The sequence below is a fragment of the Dipodomys merriami genome, unplaced genomic scaffold (assembly GCF_024711535.1).
Source record: "Dipodomys merriami isolate MVZ:Mamm:240054 unplaced genomic scaffold, mDipMer1.0.p SCAF_70, whole genome shotgun sequence".
Taxonomy (NCBI): domain Eukaryota; kingdom Metazoa; phylum Chordata; class Mammalia; order Rodentia; family Heteromyidae; genus Dipodomys; species Dipodomys merriami.
This window is the reverse complement of record NW_027206291.1, coordinates 3,395,927-3,418,061: the sequence shown is the minus strand read 5'-3', so window position 1 is coordinate 3,418,061 and position 22,135 is coordinate 3,395,927. Positions and strand designations below refer to the sequence as shown.

At 63.2% G+C, this 22,135-nt stretch overlaps 2 protein-coding genes across 2 annotated transcripts; one reads left to right on the top strand and one right to left on the bottom strand.

The window, feature by feature from the left end:
• Positions 1-4,558: 4,558 nt before the first annotated feature.
• On the top strand, positions 4,559-5,668 carry LOC138817621 (4-galactosyl-N-acetylglucosaminide 3-alpha-L-fucosyltransferase FUT5-like). Its single transcript, XM_070008090.1, has one exon. The coding sequence runs from the start codon at positions 4,559-4,561 to the stop codon at positions 5,666-5,668; it is 1,110 nt and encodes a 369-aa protein (XP_069864191.1).
• Positions 5,669-8,805: 3,137 nt separating this feature from the next.
• Positions 8,806-19,919, bottom strand: Nrtn (neurturin). Its single transcript, XM_070007930.1, has 3 exons — positions 19,584-19,919; positions 12,560-12,735; positions 8,806-9,344 (listed from the first exon to the last, which is right to left on the bottom strand). The coding sequence occupies exons 2-3, from the start codon at positions 12,726-12,728 to the stop codon at positions 8,920-8,922; spliced, it is 594 nt and encodes a 197-aa protein (XP_069864031.1). The 5' UTR covers positions 12,729-12,735; positions 19,584-19,919; the 3' UTR covers positions 8,806-8,919.
• Positions 19,920-22,135: the final 2,216 nt, after the last annotated feature.

The following is a 22,135-nucleotide window of genomic DNA, read 5'->3' as shown; positions in this document are numbered from 1 at the left end:
TTGTTCTTTGTTTTCGTTGGTCATGTTGAACTCAGGGTCTGGGTGCTGTCTGAGCTTTTTCTGCTCAAGGCTAGTGCTCTACCACTTTTTTTTTTCTGGTCATGGGGTTTGAACTCAGGGCCTGGGCGCTGTCTCTGAGCTCTTTTGCTCACGGCTAGCACTCTACCACTTGAGCCACAGCTCCAATTTCGGTTTTCTGGCAGTTAATTGGAAATAAGTTTCAGGGACTTTTCTGCCTGGGCTGGCTTTGAACTGTAATCCTCAGATCTCACCCTCCTGAATAGCCTGGATTCCACAGGTGTGAGCCACCAGCACCCAGCTTTAATCTCTCTTGCCTGCTCTCACTGTGACATATAATGCCTTTAGTTTTTTTTTCAGAGCTGACAACTGTTCTTATTCACTGTACTGGGTAGTGGTTTGGAAGGGGGGGTTCAGTAAGGTCCTCTTAAGATGTCTCCCAGGGGCTGGGAAGGTGGCTTAGTGGTAGAGTGCTTGCCTACCATGCATGAAGCCCTGGGTTCGATTCCTCAGTACCATAGAAAAAGCCAGAAGTGGTACTGGGGTTCAAGTGGTAGAGTGCTAGCCTTGGGCAAAAAAGCTCAGGGACAGTGCCCAGTTCCTGAGTTCAGACCCCAGGACTGGCCAAAAGAAAAAATAAATAAAAAGATGTCCGGGCTGGGAAGGTGGCTCAGTGGTAGAGTGCTTGCCTTGCATGCATGAGGCCCTGGGTTCGATTCCTCAGCACCACATAAGCAGAAAAAGCTGGAAGTGGCGCTGTGGCTCAAGTGGTAGAGCGCTAGCCTTGAGCTAAAGAGCTGAGGGACAGTGCCCAGGCCCCACGACCAGCAAAAACAAAAAACAAAACAAACAAACAAGATGTCTCCCGTGGCTCCCTGAGTCACGCCTGGGCTTCTGGAATGTCTGCCCTGCCACTTGGAGCCACAGCTCCCACTTCCACTTTGGTTTTCTGGGGTTCACTGGAGATAAGAGTCTCACAGATTTTCCTGCCCGGACTCGCTTTGAACCATGATCCTCAGATCTCAGCCTCCTGAGTACTCTCGTTCCTCTTCTAGAGAAAAAAATACTTTGGGGTGGCATGAGTGGGACATGACCTTGGCCTTTTGTCCTCTGGGTCACTAGGGAGGACTTGTCCCCTAGGAAGGGTGAGGGGCCTCACCGCCATCTTGATGGCCACTGCTGGAGTCTGTGTTAACCTGAGAGCCCTGGCCCGTGAGCCCAGGCGAGAAGCTGGAAGCGACTGTCCCCGCATGGCCTATCTTCTGAAAGTCTCCCAAAACGTCACCGCCAGCCCCGCCCCACTTCTGTCACTCAAGTTCCCTGCGAGTTTTCATCCGCTTGGCCCCATAGACAAGGCCACAGGTGCAGCCCCCACGTGGAGTGGCACAGGTGGAACGCAGCCCGCCATGCAGGTGGCCAACAGGAGGTGTTCTGAGATGCCCAGCAGGGAGGGAGGGAGGCAGGCGGATGCATGGATGCACGCACGCGTAGGTGAACGCAGGGGTGGATGCATGGGTGGAAAGACTGCCAGGCAGCCCTTACCCCAGCTCACTGTGCTCCCCAGGCCTCAGATCAATGAAGCAATGGCAACTAGGAGAAAACTAGAAGCAGGACCCCTGAGCTCCTAGGAGGCACAGAAATTTGCCTGCATGGCACACAGCTGCAGCTAGGATGAAGTTTCGTTGACCTCTGGGCAAAGATGCGTGCTATCGTAAAGCTTAGTCTGCAGGCTCTTGCGGCTTTTATTTCCCCCACTGTGGCAGTCCTGGGGCTTGAACTCATCCTGGGCACTGTCCCTGGGCTTCTTTTAGCTCAAGGCTGGAACTCTACCACTTGAGCCACAGATCCACTTCTGGTTTTTTGGTGGCTCATTGGACGTCTCATGGACACTCCTACCCAAGCTGTTTGAACCATGACCCTCAGGTCTCAGCCTCCTGAGTAGCCGGGATGACAGGTGTGCACTACCAGGGCCTGGTGGAAAATAGAGATATTTTATGTAACCCAGTTTCTCTAAGCAAGTGTCATTTCCACAAAGGAGCGTCAGCTGGTGCCCGGGTGACAGAGCAAGCCGCCTGCGTGTGGCTTGTGGTTGGTGGGGTGGCGTCCTCTGCCCCAGCCTCGTGGGGAGGCTGGCTCTCGTAGGACCTGGTGATGGGCAGCGGGAATGGACACACGCGGGATGGGGACCGGTGCCCCTGGGTGCTCCAGACTGACTTAGCAAGTGTGAGCCCCAGAGTTCAACCCCTGAGCCCCAACAGCACAGGGGGAGATGGAGCCATGGGGGAGAGAGGGGCTGGCAGGGCTCCAGGAGATGCTGGTTCTGGTCCTCTAGGGGAGCTCCTGTCCCTAATGTGCCTTTTGGGTGCTGCAGATGCTCAGGCGCACGCCAGCAGGTCTTTGGATTAGGAGAAATACCCTTGTTCAAGTCCCAGGGGGTCTTTTCAAGAGGCCTCAGGACATTGTCACAGCCTAGCTGACCTGGCCACCCTTCATGCTCTCCTCCCCCTCCTGCAGTGTTCTGGCCTCCACAGTGCTGGACACCAAGTGGGCACCTTCAGGACTCTGTGTCCCCCCCATGCCTGACCACACTGAGCCCAGTGTGTCCCCATGCCCTCTAGCTCTTCTACCTGCCCCAGCCCCTCCTCCGGCCTTTGCCCGTCCCGCAGGATGGGGCTACAGACTGTGCCTGGGGCCCCAACTGGCAGCGCGGCACCTGAGGGGTTGTTTGAGAGTGTGTGGCAGCGCTCCACTCCCAGCAGTGGGGGGGGGAGGGGGAGGCAAGCAGGGCGCCCATGGCCCTCGCCTGTAATCCTAGCTACTCAGGAGGCTGAGATCTGAGGTCTGGTTTAGAAGGCAGCCGGGCCAGAAGGATTTTGAGATTCTTATCTCCAATCAGCTACTGAAAAGCCAGAAGTGGCGCTATGGCTATGGCATTAGCCTTGAGCACAAAAGCTCAGGGACACAGTGCTGGGCCAGCATAAAAATTAAATTAAATTAAAAAAAAAATCTCAGATTGCTGGCTCTACACAAATCCTACATTTCCCTAGACACAAGCCGGCCAGGCATTCTCTCATCTCCTGGCTTCTGAATGACAAAGCACGGCCAGCACTACCCTGGCTTCCATTCCTACTCTAACTGGCAAGCTCTTACCTGACCTTCAAAACCCTTCCACTGACGGGGCTGGGAAGGTGGCTCAGTGGTAGAGCGCTTGCCTTGCATGCCTGAGGCCCTGGGTTCCATTCCTCAGCACCATATAAGCAGGAAAAAAAAAAGCCAGAAGTGGTGCTGTGGCTCAAGTGGTAGAGTGCTAACCTTGAGCTGAAGGGCTGAGGGACAACGCCCAGGCCCAGAGTTCAGGCCCCATGACTGGACCAAAAAAAAAAAAAAAAAAAAAAAAAAGGTTGCAAAACCCTTCCACTGTACCCCTCTAAGACCAGAGCTCTGGATTCAAGTGTTAGCTCTGAAGTTATGTCCAACTCTGGGAAAGAGTCTGGGAAAGGATGAGCTCTTGGGGAGGTATGGGGGGGTCCTATCCCATCTTTCCTGGAACCTCCTGCCTGAGTGGACAATGGTTAGGAAGAGGTGGGCTGGGGACTGGATTCCCTTTCCCTTTGCTCCAAACCCGGCATGGCTGCTGCTGCTTTTTTCTTATTCTCTCTTCCCCCTCCCCCTCCTTCTTCCTCTTCCTCCTCTTTTTTTTTTTGGTCAGTCATGGGTCTTGAACTCTGGGCCTGGACTCTGTCCCTCAGCTCTTTTTTTTGGGGGGTGGGGGTGGGGTCCGGTTGTGGGCCTGAACTCTGGACCTGGGCGCTGTCCCTCAGCTCTTCAGCTCAAGGCTAGCACTCTACCACTTTGAGCCCCAGCGCCACTTCCGGCTTTTTTCTTACTGCTTATGTGGTGCTGAGGAATCGAACCCAGGGCCTCTGGCATGCAAGGCAAGCGCTCTACCACTGAGCCACCTTCCCAGCCCCTGTCCCTCAGCTCTTTAGCTCAAGGCAAGTGCTCTACCACTTGAGCCACAGCACCGCTTCCAGTTTTCTGGTCATTTATTGGAGATCAGAGTCTCACAGACTTTCCTGCCCAGGCTGGCTTTGAACTGCCATCCTCAGATCTCAGCCTCCTGAGTAGCTAGGATTACAGGTGTGAGCCACCAGCACCAGGCTCCCCCTTTCTTTTGTGCCAGCCCTTCCTTGGGCCTAGGCGCTGTCCCTGAGCCTCTCTGTGCTCAAGGTTAGTGCTCTGCCACTTGAGCCACAGCACCACATTTGGCTTTTTCTGAGTTGTTAATTGGAGATCAAGAGTCTCCTGGAGTTTCCTGCCCAGGTGGGCTTCAAATCACCATCCTCAGATCTCAGCCTTCTGAGTAAAGATTACAGGCGTGAGCCACCAGGCCCCAGCTATGGCTGCCTCTTTCTGTGCCCCTTGGTCTCAAGGTTTCACCGGTAAGGTCCAGGATGGTGACAGTGCTCTCCGGGGCGGGAAAGATGAGGGTTGCTAACTGGTGTTTGCCTCTTTCCTCTCCTCTCAGCTCCTGGGACCCATGGAGCTGCCTCCTTGGGCCAAGTTACAATGTTCCTGGCGATGGTGCCTTGCCGGGCTGCTCTTCCCGGTTTTGTACTGTTTCTTCTACTTTCCAAAGTCTGTCCCTTGGTTGCCCTCCAGTGGCTCAAGGCCCATGCCCCAGGGCCTGGTCCCCCCGGCCCCCAAAGGCTCAGCCCAGCTGGCGTCCCCGACGGGGGCTGGCCAGCCCCTGCTGATCTTGCTGTGGACATGGCCCTACAACAGCCCCATGGCTCTGCCCCGCTGCTCGGGGCGGCTGCCCGGCACGGCCGACTGCCACATCACCGCCAACCGCTCGGTGTACCCGCGGGCGGACGTGGTGATCGTGCACCACCGCGAGGTGAGCGCGGCGCCCGGGGCGCTGCTGCCGCCGAGCCCGCGGCCGGCGGGCCAGCGCTGGGTGTGGTTCAGCATGGAGTCGCCCAGCCACTGCGCGCGGCTGCGGGCGCTGGACGGCTACTTCAACCTCACCATGTCCTACCGCCGCGACTCGGACATCTTCACGCCCTACGGCTGGCTGGAGGCCTGGCGGGGCCCGCCGGCCGAGGCGCAGGTCAACCTCACGGCCAAGAGCAAGCTGGTGGCCTGGGCCGTGTCCAACTGGCAGCCCGGCTCGGCGCGCGTGCGCTACTTCCAGCGGCTGCGCGCGCACCTGCCCGTGGACGTGTTCGGCCGCGGCCACCTGCCGCTGCCCAGGGAGAGCATGCTGGAGCGCCTGGCGCAGTACAAGTTCTACCTGGCCTTCGAGAACTCGCTGCACCCGGACTACATCACCGAGAAGCTGTGGAAGAACGCGCTGCTGGCCCCCGCCGTGCCCGTGGTGCTGGGGCCCAGCCGCAGCAACTACGAGCGCTTCCTGCCGCCCGACGCCTTCATCCACGTGGATGACTTCCGCAGCCCCGAGGCCCTGGCGCAGCATCTGCGCATGCTCGACGCGGACCCCGCCCGCTACCTGAGCTACTTCCGGTGGCGCCAGGCCCTGCGGCCGCACCTGGGCGACCGGGGCCTGGCCTTCTGCAAGGCCTGCAGGCAGCTGCAGCAGGACCGGCGCTACCAGACGGTGCCCAGCATCGCCTCCTGGTTCACGTGACCCGCCCGGGGTTAACGCTTTTTTTTTGGGGGGGGGGGCTCCCTCTATTGAGGGGGAAAACTCATCTGCCAGGGAGCAAAATTGTTGTTGTTGTTGTAGCAGTGGTGGTGCCAGTCCTGGGGTTTCGAACTCAGGGCCTGGGCGCTGTCCCTGAGCTCTTTTGCTCAAGGCGAGGGTTCTACCACTTTGAGCTACAACACCACTTCCGGTTTTCTAGTGGGCAATTGGAGAGAAGAGTATCCCTGTCCAGACTGGCTTTGAACCATGATCCTCAGATCTCAGCCTTCTGAGCAGCTAGGATCACAGGTGTGACTCACTAGTGCTCAGCTACCTATTCCTTCCTTCCTTCCTACCTTCTTTCCTTCCTCCCTCCATTCCTTCCTTCTTTTCTTTCTTTTGAACTCAAGGCCTGGGCACTGCCCCCGAGCTCTTCAGCTCAAGGCGAGCACTCTACCACTTGAGTCACAGCACTACTTCCAGTTTTCTAGTAGTTCATTGGCACTAAGAGTCTCACAGACTTTCCTGCCCAGGCTGGCGGTGAACTGACATCCTCAGACCTCAGCCTCCTGAATAGGATTACAGGTGTGAGCCACCATGTCCTGGCTCAGGGAGCAAATCTTTCGGGGTTTTGTACATTCGTATGCTGGATGTCCACCTGGAGTCTCACCTAGTGGGACCTTGCCAGACGGAGTCTCTCACCATCCTAGGGCTCCTCTTGGGGGGTTATGTTTTGTGGCTGTCTGCTGGCTTTCACCATTAAGAGCTAGCTTTATGGGGCTCCTCTGTCTTAGGTCTCACCTGCCTGGGCCTCACTGCTTCTGACCTGAACTGCCAGTGACTACCCACGGAAACACCCGGCTCCAGAGCCCCACCGGGGGTATTTCCTGTGTGCTCCTCCCCACTGTGGGGACTCTATTTTCCAGACAGAGATGCTGCAAGGAAGGCTTCTTATCCCCCTATTCTCAGGGGACACTCACCTTCAGCCAGGGACCTTCTTGTCACCATGTATGGGACCAATGTCCTCTAATGGCAGCGCAAGAGTCACAGCTCTACAGGGTCCAGCCCAGAATGTCAAGAGGTAGGAAATCTACCCTTGACCTCTCCATGGCCTCAAGGTCAAGTCCTGCTGGAGGGTCCCTAGGGCTGAATCCCAGCAAGGTGGGGAGGCCACGACCCGGGAGACAATCATCGAGGGGCAGGGCTGGGCCCTGGGCCCTTCCTGCTGGGCACAAGGTGCAGGGTCACCAAGTATTTGGGGTCTGGTAGAGGCACAGAGCCCTGAGCAGGAAGCAGGGGGGGCGGGGCGTCTGTGCAATCGGTGGGGGATTCAGTCAGTATGCCTGGCTGTAGTGTATGATGGAGGGCAGCCCAGGACTGGGAGGCCAGGGTCTCCAGGCCAGCCTGGGACAGGATCCTCCTCCCTTAGCCTCCCCAACACTCAAAAAAGGAAAATGTTGACTGTGGCGGTTCACGCTAGTAATCTTACCCATCTGGGAGGCAGAGATCAGGAGGACTGAAGTTCTAGGCTAGCCTGGATAAAAAGTTATGAAGGCCGCAGCTCTTCAAACAAGCTGATAACTATCGTCCAGGCTATTCAGGAGCCATAAGCAGTAGGATCACTGTCCAAGTTAGTCCCCGAGGAAAAATGCCTCTCAGTGAAAAAGAATTCAAACCAACTAGGTTAGGAGCCTGGCACTCACCAAGTAGAGCACCTGCCTAGCAAAGGTGAGGTACTGAGTTCAAACCCTACATTAAAAAAAAAAAAAAAACCAACCAACCAGACTAACCCCAATGTGCTCAGAGGTGCCTATACTTGTGTCTCCTGAGTCCTTGGGCAGTGTGGGTGTTGTGTGTGTGTGCACACTCAGATGCTTACACCAGGCAGGCAGGATGAGAGCCAGCCCAAGGGCCTCCGGGAGCAGCTCTGTTTATGTTTCCAGCTCTCCGGTGGGTGGCACCAGCGCCTTGCGGTTGAGATGTTGGAGCTGGGTGGGAGCTGGGAGGCCAAGGGCCCGGAAGGCTGGTGTCCCTCTGTCACCCCCACCACCATCTAAGGAAGCAGGGGAGTTTGGGGGGGGGCACACACCGGGGTCCCAGGTCCATCGTCCTTGTTCCATCTCTAAGTCCTGGGCCTCTTAGGCCAGCCTGGTGGGGAAACTGAGGCTCTGAGAAAGCACCCTGGGGCTTTCTATAGCGCCCCCCCCCAGTCAGCCCACACCGCGCTGGAGAGCCACCTCCCCAAACCTCAGAGCCAGGAGGCTGAGGGGGCGGGAGGGGACCCCAGCCAGCCCGGCTTTCCAAGCAGACCACCCAGGCTGGGGCCTGGAAGTCCTGCGCTTGCCTAGGAGCCCCAGCTGGTGGGACGGGGTGTGTGGGGGGGAAGCAAGAGGGAGCTCCTCAGTGTGGGGTGCAGAGGACTGGCTGTGTCCACCTCCCCCCTCGCCCCCCCCAGGCCTAGCGTTGTGCCCTCCCCCCAGCCGGCCAGGCCTGCCAAGCGTCAAGGTGACACGCGGGCAGAGCTCCGCCTGGCTTCCGCCATAAATCCACGCCCCCCACAGCCCCACTTGGAGACTGGGCCTGGGGTTTTATGGGCCCAGGGTCCCCGGGGACCCAGCGGTACCCTCCCCCCCCAGCAGGCGCCAGTGTGGGCCCGCGGAGGGGCTGGTGCGGCCCAGGCCTGTCCCCGCGGGGGGTGGGCAGCGCGGGGGTATTTTTAGCTGGGGAAGGGCAGTGGGGGGGGGTGTCCACGCCCTGGAGGGGGGGCGGCCTGGGCCCACCAAGACCCCAGCCCCTGCTGGGGGAGGGGAGAAGGATCTCCGCGGGCCTGGGTGCCCCCCGGCACTTCCTGCGTGTGTGCCCGTCCCAGGCCAGCGCTCGACCACTCGAGCCACGGCGCCACTCGGGCGGCTCATGGGAGATCAGAGTCTCACGGACTTTCCTGCCCGGGCTGGCCTCGAACCGCGATCCTCGGAGCTCAGCCTCCTGAGCAGCGGGGGTGACAGGCGTGAGACCCCGGCCTCGACTTCCTTCTTTTACGCCCCCCACACTGGGGTCCCCTTGGCACCCGCCTCCCCTCCCTGCGGTCTGGGCCACCCCCGCGGCCCGGCCCCGCCCGGGACGCGAGGCACCACACCGGCTCGAGTTCGCACACTTTATGGCCATACAGTCCTCGCCCGAGGTTCCGAGGCGGGCCCGCAGCCTGGGCGCAGGCGCAGTCGGCGGCCGTCGGGGCGGAGCCGGCTGAGGTAGGGTCACACGCAGGCGCACTCGCGCGCCGACAGCTCGTGCACGGTGTGGTACCGGCTGTGCACGTCCATGAAGGAGACCTCGTCCTCGTAGGCCGTCGGGCGGCAGCAGGGCTGCGCGCGCACGCGCTCGCGCCGCACGCGCCGCCGCTGGCGCAGGCGCCGCAGCCCCAGGTCGTAGACGCGCGCGGCCGCCTCGCACGCGCCTGCGCAGTAGCGGAACAACACCGTCTCGTCCGTGGTGTAGCCCAGGCCCAGCTCGCTCACGCTCACCACCAGCTCGCGCAGCCCGCACGGCCGCGTCCCCGCGCGGGCGCGCGCACGCCGCCGCCGCGGCCCCGCCCGACGGCGCGGCCCCGGGACTCGGCCGGCCCAGGGGCTCAGCTCGCGCAGCTCCACGGCGTCCGGGGCGCCCTGCAGCAGCGCGCGGTCTGCGGGACAGACGGACAGGGGCGTCAGGAGGGAGGGGTCAGGATGGGGTCACGAGGGGGGTGTCAGGAGGGGGGGGTCAGGATGAGGTCACGAGGGGGGCGTCAGGAGGGAGGGGTCAGGATGGGGTCACGAGGGGGGTGTCAGGAGGGGGGGGTCAGGATGGGGTCACGAGGGGGGTGTCAGAAGGAGGGAGGGGTCAGGATGGGGGTCACGAGGAGGGGATGTCAGAAGGAGGGAGGGGTCAGGATGGGGGTCACGAGGGGGGTGTCAGGAGGGAGGGGTCAGGATGGGGTCACGAGGGGGGTGTCAGGAGGGAGGGGTCAGGATGGGGGTCACGAGGAGGGGATGTCAGAAGGAGGGAGGGGTCAAGATGGGGGTCACGAGGAGGGGGTGTCAGGAGGGAGGGGTCAGGATGGGGGTCACGAGGAGGGGATGTCAGGAGGGAGGGGTCAAGATGGGGGTCACGAGGAGGGGGCGTCAGGAGGGAGGGGTCAGGATGGGGGTCACGAGGAGGGGGTGTCAGAAGGAGAGGGGTCAGGATGGGGGTCACGAGGGGGGTGTCAGGAGGAGAGGGGTCAGGATGGGGGTCACGAGGAGGGGGTGTCAGGAGGGAGGGGTCAGGATGGGGGTCACGAGGAGGGAGGGGTCAGGATGGGGGTCACGAGGAGGGGGTGTCAGAAGGAGAGGGGTCAGGATGGGGGTCACGAGGGGGGTGTCAGAAGGAGAGGGGTCAGGATGGGGGTCACGAGGAGGGGGTGTCAGGAGGGAGGGGTCAGGATGGGGGTCACGAGGAGGGAGGGGTCAGGATGGGGTCACGAGGGGGGTGTCAGGAAGGAGGGGTCAGGATGGGGTCACGAGGGGGGTGTCAGGAGGGAGGGGTCAGGATGGGGGTCACGAGGAGGGGATGTCAGAAGGAGGGAGGGGTCAAGATGGGGGTCACGAGGAGGGGATGTCAGGAGGGAGGGGTCAAGATGGGGGTCACGAGGAGGGGGTGTCAGAAGGAGAGGGGTCAGGATGGGGGTCACGAGGGGGGTGTCAGGAGGAGAGGGGTCAGGATGGGGGTCACGAGGAGGGGGTGTCAGGAGGGAGGGGTCAGGATGGGGGTCACGAGGAGGGAGGGTCAGGAGGGAGGGGTCAGGATGGGGGTCACGAGGAGGGGGTGTCAGAAGGAGAGGGGTCAGGATGGGGGTCACGAGGGGGGTGTCAGAAGGAGAGGGGTCAGGATGGGGGTCACGAGGAGGGGGTGTCAGGAGGGAGGGGTCAGGATGGGGGTCACGAGGAGGGAGGGTCAGGAGGGAGGGGTCAGGATGGGGGTCACAAGGAGGGGGTGTCAGAAGGAGGGAGGGGTCAGGATGGGGGTCACGAGGAGGGGGTGTCAGAAGGAGAGGGGTCAGGATGGGGGTCACGAGGAGGGGGTGTCAGAAGGAGAGGGGTCAGGATGGGGGTCACGAGGAGGGAGGGTCAGGAGGGAGGGGTCAGGATGGGGGTCACAAGGAGGGGGTGTCAGAAGGAGGGAGGGGTCAGGATGGGGGTCACGAGGAGGGGGTGTCAGAAGGAGAGGGGTCAGGATGGGGGTCACGAGGAGGGGGTGTCAGAAGGAGAGGGGTCAGGATGGGGGTCACGAGGAGGGGGTGTCAGGAGGGAGGGGTCAGGATGAGGGTCATGAGGGGGGACCTCAGGAGGGAGGGTCAGGGGAGGGGCCGGGAGGGGGTCATAATGGGGGCTGTCATGCTGAGTGGGTGCCCGTTCACTGCTCCCCTCAGAGATGAAGGCCACCCAGGGGCAGGGGCCCCCACTTCCAGGGGCCCCAAAGCCCCCGCACCCTCCCCTCCCTGCTGCTGCGTGAAGCCAGTCTGGCACAGGGTGGCGGCTGCCTGGGATGTGGGGAGAGAAGGGCCGCTAGGAGGCCCTGAGTTTAGTCCCCACCTGCCCCAAGGCTGATGCACCTGGGCCGACAAAAGCAGCCTTCTGGGAGGCCCAGGATCGGGGGAGGCCCAGGATCGGGGGCGGTCTGCTCCCTGATGGAGTCAGAAGCCAGACACATGCTGGCACTGGGTTTGTTTCCCTTTCTTCACCACTTTTGTTCCTGCAACTTCAGGCAAGGTGGGGCTAGCTCTGGGCCTCAGTTTCCCCATCTTCTCAAAAAAAGCTCACCGAGCTGAGTGGTTGGGTATGTAATCCCAGCTACTCAGGGGGCTGAGATCTGAGACTCAGAGTTTGAAGACAGCCTAGGGCAGGAAAGTCTGTGAGATGCCTCTGATCTCCAGTGAACCACCAAAAAGCTGGAAGTGGTGCTGCGGCTCAAGCAGTAGAGCGCCAGCCCTTGAGCAGAAAACATGAGCTCAGGGACAGGCACCCAGGCCCTGAGTTCGAGTCCCAGACCCGGCACAGGGACACTCGGACAGCTTGCAACAGCCTCGCCTTGGATGGGGCTGGGGATGGGAAGCGGTCCCCTGCCGTGGCTGCCCCGTCCTTCAAGCCGGATGGCAGGAAGGGGGAGGGGGCGTGGCCGGTGAGAGCCCCCCATGCCCCCTCTAGGGTGTGTTTCCAGGCTGGTGCCCCAGCCCTGGCCCCTGGCTTTCCGGGGACAGGATGCAGGCCCTGCCCGGCCTGCCGTCCCACCCTGCGTGCTCTGCGCCTCCAGGCCCTGGGGTGCTGGTTTTGGGGGCCCCACCCGGCCCAGATGGCAGGGACCTGGTATCCTAGGAAGGCGTTAGGCCCTGCAGGAGGAGGGAAGCAGGGGGGGTGGGGGGGAGAGATGGAACCATGCCCCCCCACACCGCCCTTGTCCATTGTGAGGACAAGAAAAGAAGGATTGTGTGGGCCAGTGGGGCGGGCGGGCGCCAACATGCCCAGCGCCTGCACGCCGTGCCCTGGGGGGTCGCTCGCGTGCCCCCCACATCTGTCTTCCCAGCCCCGTGTCTCCCAGCCTCCATGCCTCCCCCCTTGTCCTTGCACACCCTGACAGGCCACAGCCTGATCCACATCCTTCTCCCCCTGTGCCCTGCTGGGTCCAGGGCCTGCTTCTAATCTCCATCTGTCCCCCACCTCCAGCCGGGAGCCTAATTCCCCTGCCGCAGCTAAGCCAGGGGACCCCAGTGCTGAGCCACCACCCCTGCTCGGTCCTGGTGTGTGTGGGGGGATTTGCACCTTCCTCCCCCTCCCCCCCTCCCGTGAGCCCAGGGTCAGGGCGTTGGACACAGCCCCGGCTTACACTGGGCCAGGCGGGCGATGCGGGCGTCCAGAGTGCGCGGCGGGCGGCGCAGAGGGGCCAGTGCGGGCCCCAGCCGGTGGCCGAGCAGGTGACCCTCGCGACACAGCCACACGGACAGCACGGAGCTGCAGATCATGGAGACCAGGGCTGCCGCCTTCCAGCGCTGCATCGTCGGCCTGCACGGAGGGGACGGGATGGGACGGTCAGCCACCCCGGTGGTGGCAAGTGGGGCGCGGGGCCCCGGCTTTGAACACCACTCCGCGTGCTCGGCGATCAGTAACCACACAGAAATGATTCATCGGGGAGCTGCTGAACACGGGGTGTGGAGAGCACTGCCAAGGTCCCGGCGGGCCCTGTGCCAGGGGTATCCAGCGGGGAGCCGCCCCATCTGGAGGGGTCCCCCAGTGTTTTCCCGGGGAGCTGATGGCAGAGTCAGGAGTTGAAAAAGCAGGAGGGGTTGGACAGAGGTCTGAGAAGTGGCGTTTCAGGCCGAAGGAACAGTGCAAAGGCCCTGAGGCCTGAGGAACAGAGCGGAAGGGAGGGAGGGGGTTCCAGCAGGTGGCGCTGAGAGGCAAGGGGGGCGGCGAGCTGGCACTGCAGGCGGAACCAGGGCCTGAGGCTGTTGTTCCCTCTGGATTCATGTCTTGAGCGCCAGCCCGCCCGCCCATTGTGGATGGGCAGGGGCGGGTGCCTCCCCTGCTCCCCAGCCTCCACACTCCCATTCTCCTCCAGCCTCCTCTGGGAGGTTGCCTCCTCCGAGAAGCCTCCCCGGGTCCCCCTGCAACACGCCGAGGTGACTCCTGCATTCCGCACGCAGACGCGCAACCTCACCCAAGCTCACTGCTCCCCCAGGGAGGCCTCGTATGGAGCGCGATGAGTGGGTGCCTGGCGCTCATTACCCTATGATTTACAGCCATTTGCATGTGATTTGCATGGGCCACACCCCCGTGGACGCACCGGGCACCCTCAGTCACTGGAGGTACGTTCTAGGCACCAGCTGTGTGCCAGGGCTGAGCCCAGAAGAAGCACTTGTTGCATCTCCAAATGGCAACTGGGGAAACAGAGACACCCCAGGGGTAAAGGTTTGCTGCTATTAGCAGTCGTTGATATCATGGTTGCTATCACTGTCAGTGTTTATTGTTGCTTTATTATTGTTATGCAGATATTTTATTTATTGTTGTTGCTGCTGGTGCTCTTTTACTCAAGGTTAGCACTCTACCACTTAGAACCACAGCGCCACTGCCAGCTTTTGTCTGATGATTACTTGGAGATAAGAGTCACGCAGACGTTCCTGCTCCGGCTGGCTTTGAACCGCGATCCTCAGATCTCAGCCTCCGAGTAGTTAGGATGGCAGGCGTGAGCCACTGGTGCCTGGCCTCCCCACTGAGCCACGCCCCAGCCACACGGAGGGCTTTGTGGGCCTATAACCAGCATTCGTTAGACACCATCGGCACAGGACACGCACTTCTTCGGCGCCTGCTGAATGATTAGACAGAGAAGCGAATGAAGGGTGGTTCCGATGCCCCATGGGAGCACGAGCCCGGCTCTCCAGCCTCTGATAAAGGCACCTTGTGCAGTGGGCAGTGACTGTGTACAAGCCACGGCTTCTGTCTTGCCTTCTCTACCTCCAACACCTGCACGCACGCATCACCCCAAGCGTCCACCCATCCAGCATTTCCTGAGCCCCTGGAACATGCCAGACCCCGAGTTCGCAGCTGAGGATGAGGGTGGAGAACTCCCAAAGAAGTGTCAAAGAGTATCACCATTGCCAGGTGTGGTGGCTCCTGCCTGTAATTCCACCTACTCGAGAGGCTGACATTGAAGACAGCCCAGGCAGAAAAGTCTGTGAGACTCTGGTCTCCAATTAATCACACACACAAAAAAGCAGGAAGTAGATTATGGCTCAAGTGGTAGAGTGCCAGCCTGGAAGCACAAAAAACTCAGGTCCTGAGTTTGAGCCCCAGGACTGACACAAACACACACCCACAAACACAAGTGTGTCTCATGTGAGCTCAGGGCAACTGTGAGGACAGGGACAGGGCAGTCAGCGGGGCAGGGGTCTATGCAAAGGCCCTGGGGCAGGACAGAGGCTGGCACGTTGGAGGGGCAGGTAGCAGCCAGCAGCAACCCTGGTACTTGCTGGTGTCCACAGCCAGCTGTTTTGTCCACGTGAGCACCCACGTTCTGCCCAGACTTCACACGGAGGAAGTCTTTCCAGTGTCACCCCATTAGGCTTGGCAGAGAAACCCCAGACCTTCTGGCCTCCCCCCAGCCTCCTGCTTGGGGGCCAGCATGCCTCAGTTTCCTACTTGTACTGCAGCAAGCCTCAGGCTCTGATCACCTGGGTCTGTGAGGGCTTCCCAGGGGCCTGGGAGAGGAAGCCAGGGTGGCCCCCAGGATGGCCAGGTGGCCTTGGGAGGGGACCCCCCACCCTCAACTCTGGAGGGACAGGCAGCAGGGGCCAAGGGGCCCACAGCGGCTGATAGGCCTGGGTAACAATGGCCTTTCTGTTTGGGGGTCACCCGACTGGTTTGTCCCTGGCACAGACCCCACCCCTAGCAGTGACGTAGAGAGTGGCACGGGTGTGGCCAGGTCCCGGGAGGGGGGCCAGGTGTGTGGCCGGTGGCTGCATCCTGCAGGCTCGGGCCCGGCTCTCCCTGGTGTGGCCGGGGCCACAGCAGCCTGAGTAGAGCAAGGAGGCCCAGGGCCGCCCCACGCCTCCAGCTGAAGACCCCTGTGGGCTGAGGCTGGGAGACAGGAGAAACGGAGGCTCAAAGCCACAGCGGGGCCAGTGTGTCAGTCCATGGAGAGGCAGCCAGGGCAGGGGTGTGTGAGCCAGAAAATGGCTCTGCCACCAAGACAGCACAGCTTGGGGGGCGGGATGGAGGGTCAATAACCTCTCTCTGACAGATTTCTGCCTTGGGGAGGCTTGCGTTTGCTGCCACGTTGCTCCAGACAAGAGAGGAAGAAGAGGATGGCAAGAAGGGGCCGAGGGGCCCCCACTCACCTCTTCTAATCTAGAGAAAAGCCAGAATGGGAGCCTCGCTCCTCCTAAGCAAACTCCTATTCATCCTTCAAAGCCCAAGCTCCTACAGCACGACCACCAAGGAAACCTGAGTGTCCCAGCCAGCAGCGCTCAGTCCTGCCAGCCCCCTGCCCACGCTCCCCTCTGTGTTCTCTGGAAAGAAGTTTCTAGAGTCCTCTGGAGACTTCTGTTTACAGAGGCAAGCGCTGGCAGTGGCAGCCTTCCTGTGCTGTTGCAGCGGGGTACCCTGCGCGCCCTCCCGCTCCCGTGACTCAGTTTCCTCACTTCAGTAGGAGCACGGAGGGAGCGACCGAGTCCCAAGGGAGCCTCAGGAAGGATCTGCAGGTGTTTGACCGAGCGTTTTGGGGGCTACAGTCACCCCAGGAGCTGAGGAGAGGGCGTCTTGGGTGGCGAGCACAGGACTCTGGATGGCGGAGGCCCCGTGGTGGCAGGAGACCCTGGCTCCTGCTCCCCCCACTCCCAGCCTCAGTTTCCCCATGTGTACAGTGGTCGGCCCAGGACCCCTTTCCCTTGTCTGGAGGGTGATTTAATTCAGCGAGATCCTGAGGGGAGCTGGGGGGGGGGGGGAGGCAGCTGGGAGCGAGCAGCTGCTGGGCGGCGCTAAAGCACACGTGCCTCAGTTTCCCCACAGGTGCGGACAGCCCTGGGAGCCGCTCTAATTCCTAGGGTAGCTCTGTTCGGCTGTGTCTCTCGTGGCCCTGGGGGTTTCCTATGGTTCTGCTAATGGGGAAACTGAGGCTGCAGGGGGCGGGGCCGGGGGGCGGAGACACCATAACTCCGCCCTGGAGAAGCCACTGCTCCAGCCCTCAAGCAGGCATCCCGCCACCCCTCCGGGAGGGCCGGGCCCCACCCCACGGTGGGGACAGACAGGCGGCTGGGGCGGCCACAGCCTGCGACACACATCTGGGGGCAAACGAGGAACATGTGGCCCGCGCAGCTGGTTCTGATGCAGTGTGCGGGCGGGCGGGGCGGGGGCGGCCTCAAGTGGGGGGGTGCTTCACAGACACCCCCCCCAGCCCACCCTTCCCCTCCTGGCCAGGGCAGAGGAGCCACTCCAGCTCCCCGAGCATCTGGGCAGCCTGTCTCTGCCAAAGTGAAGCTGAGGGGTGGGCGCCCGGGGAAGGGGGGCTTGCTAGGCACTGGCTAGGTACGAGATACGGGGAAACTGAGGCCGGGAAGGGAAGTGACTTGCTGATAGGCAGACATGTCAGGATGTGAGCACCTGGTTCATTCACACTGATTTCCACCTGGGGAAACTGAGGCTCAGAGAAGTGAAGGATGGCTCAAAGCCACGCAGCCAATGGCAGCGCCAGGGCTGGGTCCTCTCAAGGGCTCTCAGGCAGCGGCCAGGGGTCAGGTCCTATGGAAGAGAAATGAAAGGCCACGCCGCTCTGCAGTGGCTCCGAGAGGTACACAGCTCCCCCAAAGACACACAGCACAGCAAGGAGAGGGTCCAGATGGCAGAGCCCAGTGTGCCAAGCTCTGCTCCTGACTCTTACAGAAAGCACCAGGTGAAGCTGGGCGTCAGTGGCTCACGCCTGTCATCCTAGCTACTCAGGAGGCTGAGATCTGAGGATCACGGTTCAATGCCAGTCTGGGCAAGAAAGTCCATGAGACTCTTATCTCCAATGAGCCACCGGAAGTGGCGCTGTGGCTCAAGTGGCAGAGTGCTCACTTTGAGCTGAAGAGCGCAGGGACAGCGCCCAGACCCAGAGTTCAAGCCCCACGACTGACAACAAGGAAAAAAAAAACACCAGGTGAATGCCAGGGCCAAGGGACTCGGCGATGCCCAAGGCCAGCCATGCCAGACAAAAACCGAAATCGATGTGGCGCGGAACAGCACAGGCCAAGGTGGCCCACCAGGAGAGGGCTGGGGGGAGGGGGAGGGCTGGGAAGGTGTCCCAGGGGAGGGACCGCAGGCGCGGAGCCCTGGGGCGAGGGCTGCACCTGGAGCCTTCCTTTCCTGCAGCTGCCTTCCTGCCCTGCTGCTGGCTGCATGAGGCTGGGCTGCCCGCCCTGCGGTTGGCCTGTAAAATTCCCACGTTGACCACATGGGGCGGCCGGGCTTGGCTCCGGGCCTGGCCGGCGGGCGGGCGGATGACAGGGTCAGCTTAATGAGGCCTGGCGCTGAGCCGCTGGCTTTGGGCCTGGTGGGTGGCTCAGGAGGATGCCCCGGGCAGGCGGCGGCTTGATGAAAATGGAAACTGAGGCAGGTACCAGGAAAGACTCCAAACTGCCTCTCCCCTTGCCTAGTCTCCTGGAAAGTGGGACCGAGTGACCCTCTTTTTATGCACCCAAATTCAAACTTAGGGCTGGGGTCCAGGCAACAGAGTTTAGTGAGTCCCGGTGGGCCTCAGTTTCCCCCTGTGGGAAGGGAGGGGGAGGGGGGCTGTGCTGGGCGCTGGAGCTCTTGTCAGATTCCTTCCAGGCCTCCTTCAAAGTCTGATTTCATTTGGTTTAGACAAGAAGGCGTCTGCAATCCGTTAGCCTCTCCGCAAGACCCTTCTGGAACATTCCTTATAGGAAAGCACCCAGGCGCTCTCACTCCTGACTCAGGCCCCCCCTCACACGCTGGGTTTTTTTTTGGGGGGGTCTCCTAGTCACCTCACCCACTCGGGGCAGCCAGGCCCAGTCCTTGCCCAAGCCTAGCTCAGCTGCAAAACGGGGACGTGAACCACCTCATCCTCCACGCAGCCCCTACCTCTGCCTTCAGGGGTCCCTCCTTGGGGCGCCCCCAACTTTCTCGTCCTGCTCTGCCCACCTCCCAGAACATCCCCTCCCCCCTCACTCGCCAGGGTGCCCCTGAATATTCCCCCCACACGGCTGCCACCTGCCCTTGCCCTCTCCTTAGCAAACTCCTACCCGGACCTCACAGCCCCGGAGTCAATGCCCCTTTCCTCCACCAGGTCTCCTCTGGGGACTCTACGGGGCTCCGCACACACCCACACCAGCTCTGTGTTCCCGGGTTCAAGGCTAACACCAGCCAGCTCCACCGCGATGATCCAAAGAAATAAAAATGAGAGAGAGAGAGAGGGAGGGAGGGAGAATTCCAAACAATATCCTGCTTGTTCGACGCCAGGCCCCGAGGGGCCGACGTGGCCGGTGGCTTCGGAGCGAAGAAGGGGGACGCTTGTCTCCTGCGGGCTCCCCGGGGCTCCGTGCGGGGGGCCGGGCCGGGGAGCCGCCCCCCACCCCGCAGTCGCGGTGGGATGAAAGCCTGGGGGTCCGCGCGGGGTCCCCCACCCCCCGACCCCGCCCCGGCGGCGCGTCCCCAGCCCGGGGCACCGGGAGACAAAGGACGCGGCGGAACCCAGACGGCGGGGGCTCCCGGGCGGGCGGGCTGGCGGCGGGAGGGGCGCGCGGCGGGGCGGGGGGCACCGCCCGCCCCCCTCCCGCACCGCGCCCCCCCCCGCCGGGGGCCGGGATCTGAACCCCAGCCCGCACCTGGGCGAGGGCGGGGGGCGGCGCGGGGCGCGGGGCCTCGGGCGCCCTCTGGCGGCGGCGCGGCGGCGGCCTCGGCCCGGCCCCGCCGAGGAGGACGCGGTGTCCCCGCGGCGCCGCGCAGCGCCCGGCCGGCCCGAGCGGAGCGAGCGGAGCGCGCGGCTGACAGATGTTTACCACCGCGCGCGGCTGGGCCGCGACGGCGCCCCCGCCGGGGGCTGCGGGGGTCCCCGAGCCCCCGGACCACCGGGCACGGCGGGGGGGGGGCGTCTCCGAGGCCGGGGAGGGGGACGCGGCGGGCCCCCCCCCCGAGGCGGCCGCCCGCGGGGAGCTCGGGACGGGGGGCGCGGAGCGCGACCGCGCCGTCGGGCCGGGGCCGCGGGGCCGCGCGGCTCGCCGGCCGCCCCTGCGTCCCCCCGCGCGGACCTGTCGCGCCGCCGCGGACGAGCCGCCGGTGCCCGCGGGATCCCCGGCGGGGCGCGGGGCGCTCCTCCCCTCCCCACCCCGCGCCGGTCCCCCCCGCCGGGCCCGGCTTACCTGCTCGGGGCGCACGGCTACCCGTCCCCTGGCCCTGCCGCCGCGCCCGCCATCCGGGCCGCCTGGGCCCGCGGAGCCCGGGGGGGCCCGGGCCGGAGGAGGCGGCGGCGGGGGGTGCGCGGCGCGGCCCGGCCCATGGGGCCCCCCCGGGCTCGCTAGCGGCGGGCTGCGGCCATCCCGGGCCGGCGGGGGGCTGAGGGCGCCCTGGACGGCGGGGGGCCTCGGAGGGCGCGGGGCGCGCGGGGCGCACAGACGGCGCCGGGGCCTCGGGGGGGCGGCGGCGGCGCTCGGGGCCCGGGCGCTCGGAGCGGCTCCACGGCGCGCTCTCCCGCCGCTCCCGCCGCGGACGGCTCGGTCGGCGGGGCCGGGGGGCGGGCCGGGGGCGGGGCCGGGGCGGGGCGCGCGCTTCCCGGGCCGGGAGCCGCCCCGCCCCTCCCCGCCCCGGGGCCGCGCGGAGCGCAGGTGGGCCGCCGCCGCCGCCGCCCCTAGACGGTCACCTCCCCCCCACCCCGGCCCGGGACCCGACGCCGCTGCGCGAGCCCCCGCCCTCCGGCGCAGCCCCCCGAGAATCAGATTGCTGCACAGCCCTCGGTCCCCAAGACAGACCTACAGCCCCCAGAGCAGCAGCCCCCCAAAAACAGCTGCTTCCACGCCCCTCTGGGAACTCGCTATTGCTTCTCTTCTGCAAACCCAGAGCCCCGAGACGCCCCCAAATCCACAGCACCACGTCCTCACCCCCAAGAGGACTGAGGTGCCCCCAGCCCCAGGTCCTTTTCCCAGGACGCTGAAGGAGCCTTTTCCCGAGAAAACATCCCGGGAACTGAGCGTCCCCCGAGCGCACGCAGAGCCCTAAAACTGACGCCGCCGCCGCCGGCCACAGCGCCCCCTATCCAGCAGCCGCTTCCCCCACTCCGGCTCCAGAGCCCCCCAGGGGTTCCCCGTTCGCCTTTTGGGGGGGTCCCGCAGGCGCCCCCTCCCGGGCACCAGGGCCCCGGCGCCATCCGCACCCACACCGCAGCCCAACCCACCGCGCCCCGTGCCCAAGGGGCGCGCGGCCCCACAGCGCCCCCTGGCGCTGCTGGGCGGGAGAGGGGCGGGGCTTGCGGGATGGGCGTGGCCGTGGATTCCCAGGCCCCGCCCCGCCCGACCTGGTTGGTTAGAGGCACACTGGGACCCCGCCCCCGACTCGGGCCCTGCGAGTGTAGGCCCCGCCCCCTGCCCTGTCTCTACCTGCATGCTTGGGGCCTGGTGTTCTGGTTTCTCCTGATGCCTGATTTCTGGGAGCCTTTGATTTCTCAGCTCATCCCAGACCACTTCACGGCTCTCGGGTCTCAGCAGCTTGAGGGCTTCTTGTGGTAGACAAGTATTTCCAGGAACACCTCCAAGCCACCCACCTCAAGCACCTTACACACCTTGCGTTACAGCTGCTTGGGCTGTGGGAGGAAATGTGTGTTTGGGGGCTTTGGGGGTGGGAGGACATGAAAATAAGCGTGGGCCAGAGGAGCAGCACCTCGTAAGTGGTCTGTTCCTGATTCTGGTTGAGAAAGAACCTGTCTCAGTTTCCCCACAGAGTCTGATCACCAGATCATCAGGGATTGCATACATCTTCATCGCGGAGAGCCCTGTCCACATGCCTGCCATTGCTAGTGTCCCCAAACACCTCCTTCCAGGCCCTCACCCCTCGTGACCCGCAGGCTGGACCTGGACAGAGGGAGTGGCAAGAGATTGTGGGACCAGGGAACCCCAAACCTTTGTCCCAGTGAGGTTCCACCTGCCCTATCCCCATCCCCACACACAGTCAGACACAGAGAGTCACACAGGCCGAAGTGACGTCACCGCCAGCCGTGTGCTCACACATGCACACAACCTGACACGCTACCCGCCCGGCCTGCACGCCGCCTAGGCTCTCACACACGCCTTGCTCACTTAGACTGACAGGGACACAAGATTACACACTTGTCAGCCAGTTTCTGGACTCCTTCTGGACACACACACACACACACACACACACACACACACACACACGCCAGCCACTCCACCCAAACAAGACAGCGTTCCCAGCCGGGGCTTTAGTTAGACCTTCTCGTGGCCGCTGCCAGGCCACACACAACACACCGCGCTTGCACACAAATGCACAAATGTCCCAGGTCACCCTGTGCAGGGGTGCACCCCAGCCACTCTGTGTCAAGCACACACACAGGCAGCTGGTGGCCATTAACCTTTCACCAGCTGCCCCTAGGCTGCCTCTGCTCCCCCACACAGCCTGCACCCCTCCCGCCATGACTGGGCTGTGGGGGTGGGGCGGGCAGACACATGGGGTACAGGACACACACATGTGCCCACCATGTGGACGCTCATAAAACTGTTACCCTAGCAACAGCGACTTGAAAGAACTCGGGGCTCTTCCTCTAGGGGGAGGACTGGAGGTGGGGCCAAGGTGGAGGGCGGGGCAAGGACCGAGGTGAGGGCACAGGACCCACGCCACCCCGCCCCTGTGACCCCGTTCAGGGACGGCGCCATCCGGGACTCGGTTTTACTGCCCATGCAGGGAA

Bases quoted from the DNA above. Each gene is read 5' to 3' on its own strand.
- Nrtn (XM_070007930.1), bottom strand. From the start codon at position 12,728: ATGCAGCGCTGGAAGGCGGCAGCCCTGGTCTCCATGATCTGCAGCTCC. The intron at 9,345-12,559 runs GTAAGCCGGGGC...TCTGTCCCGCAG, and splicing joins CATCGCCCGCCTGGCCCAGT to ACCGCGCGCTGCTGCAGGGC.
- LOC138817621 (XM_070008090.1), top strand. From the start codon at position 4,559: ATGGAGCTGCCTCCTTGGGCCAAGTTACAATGTTCCTGGCGATGGTGC.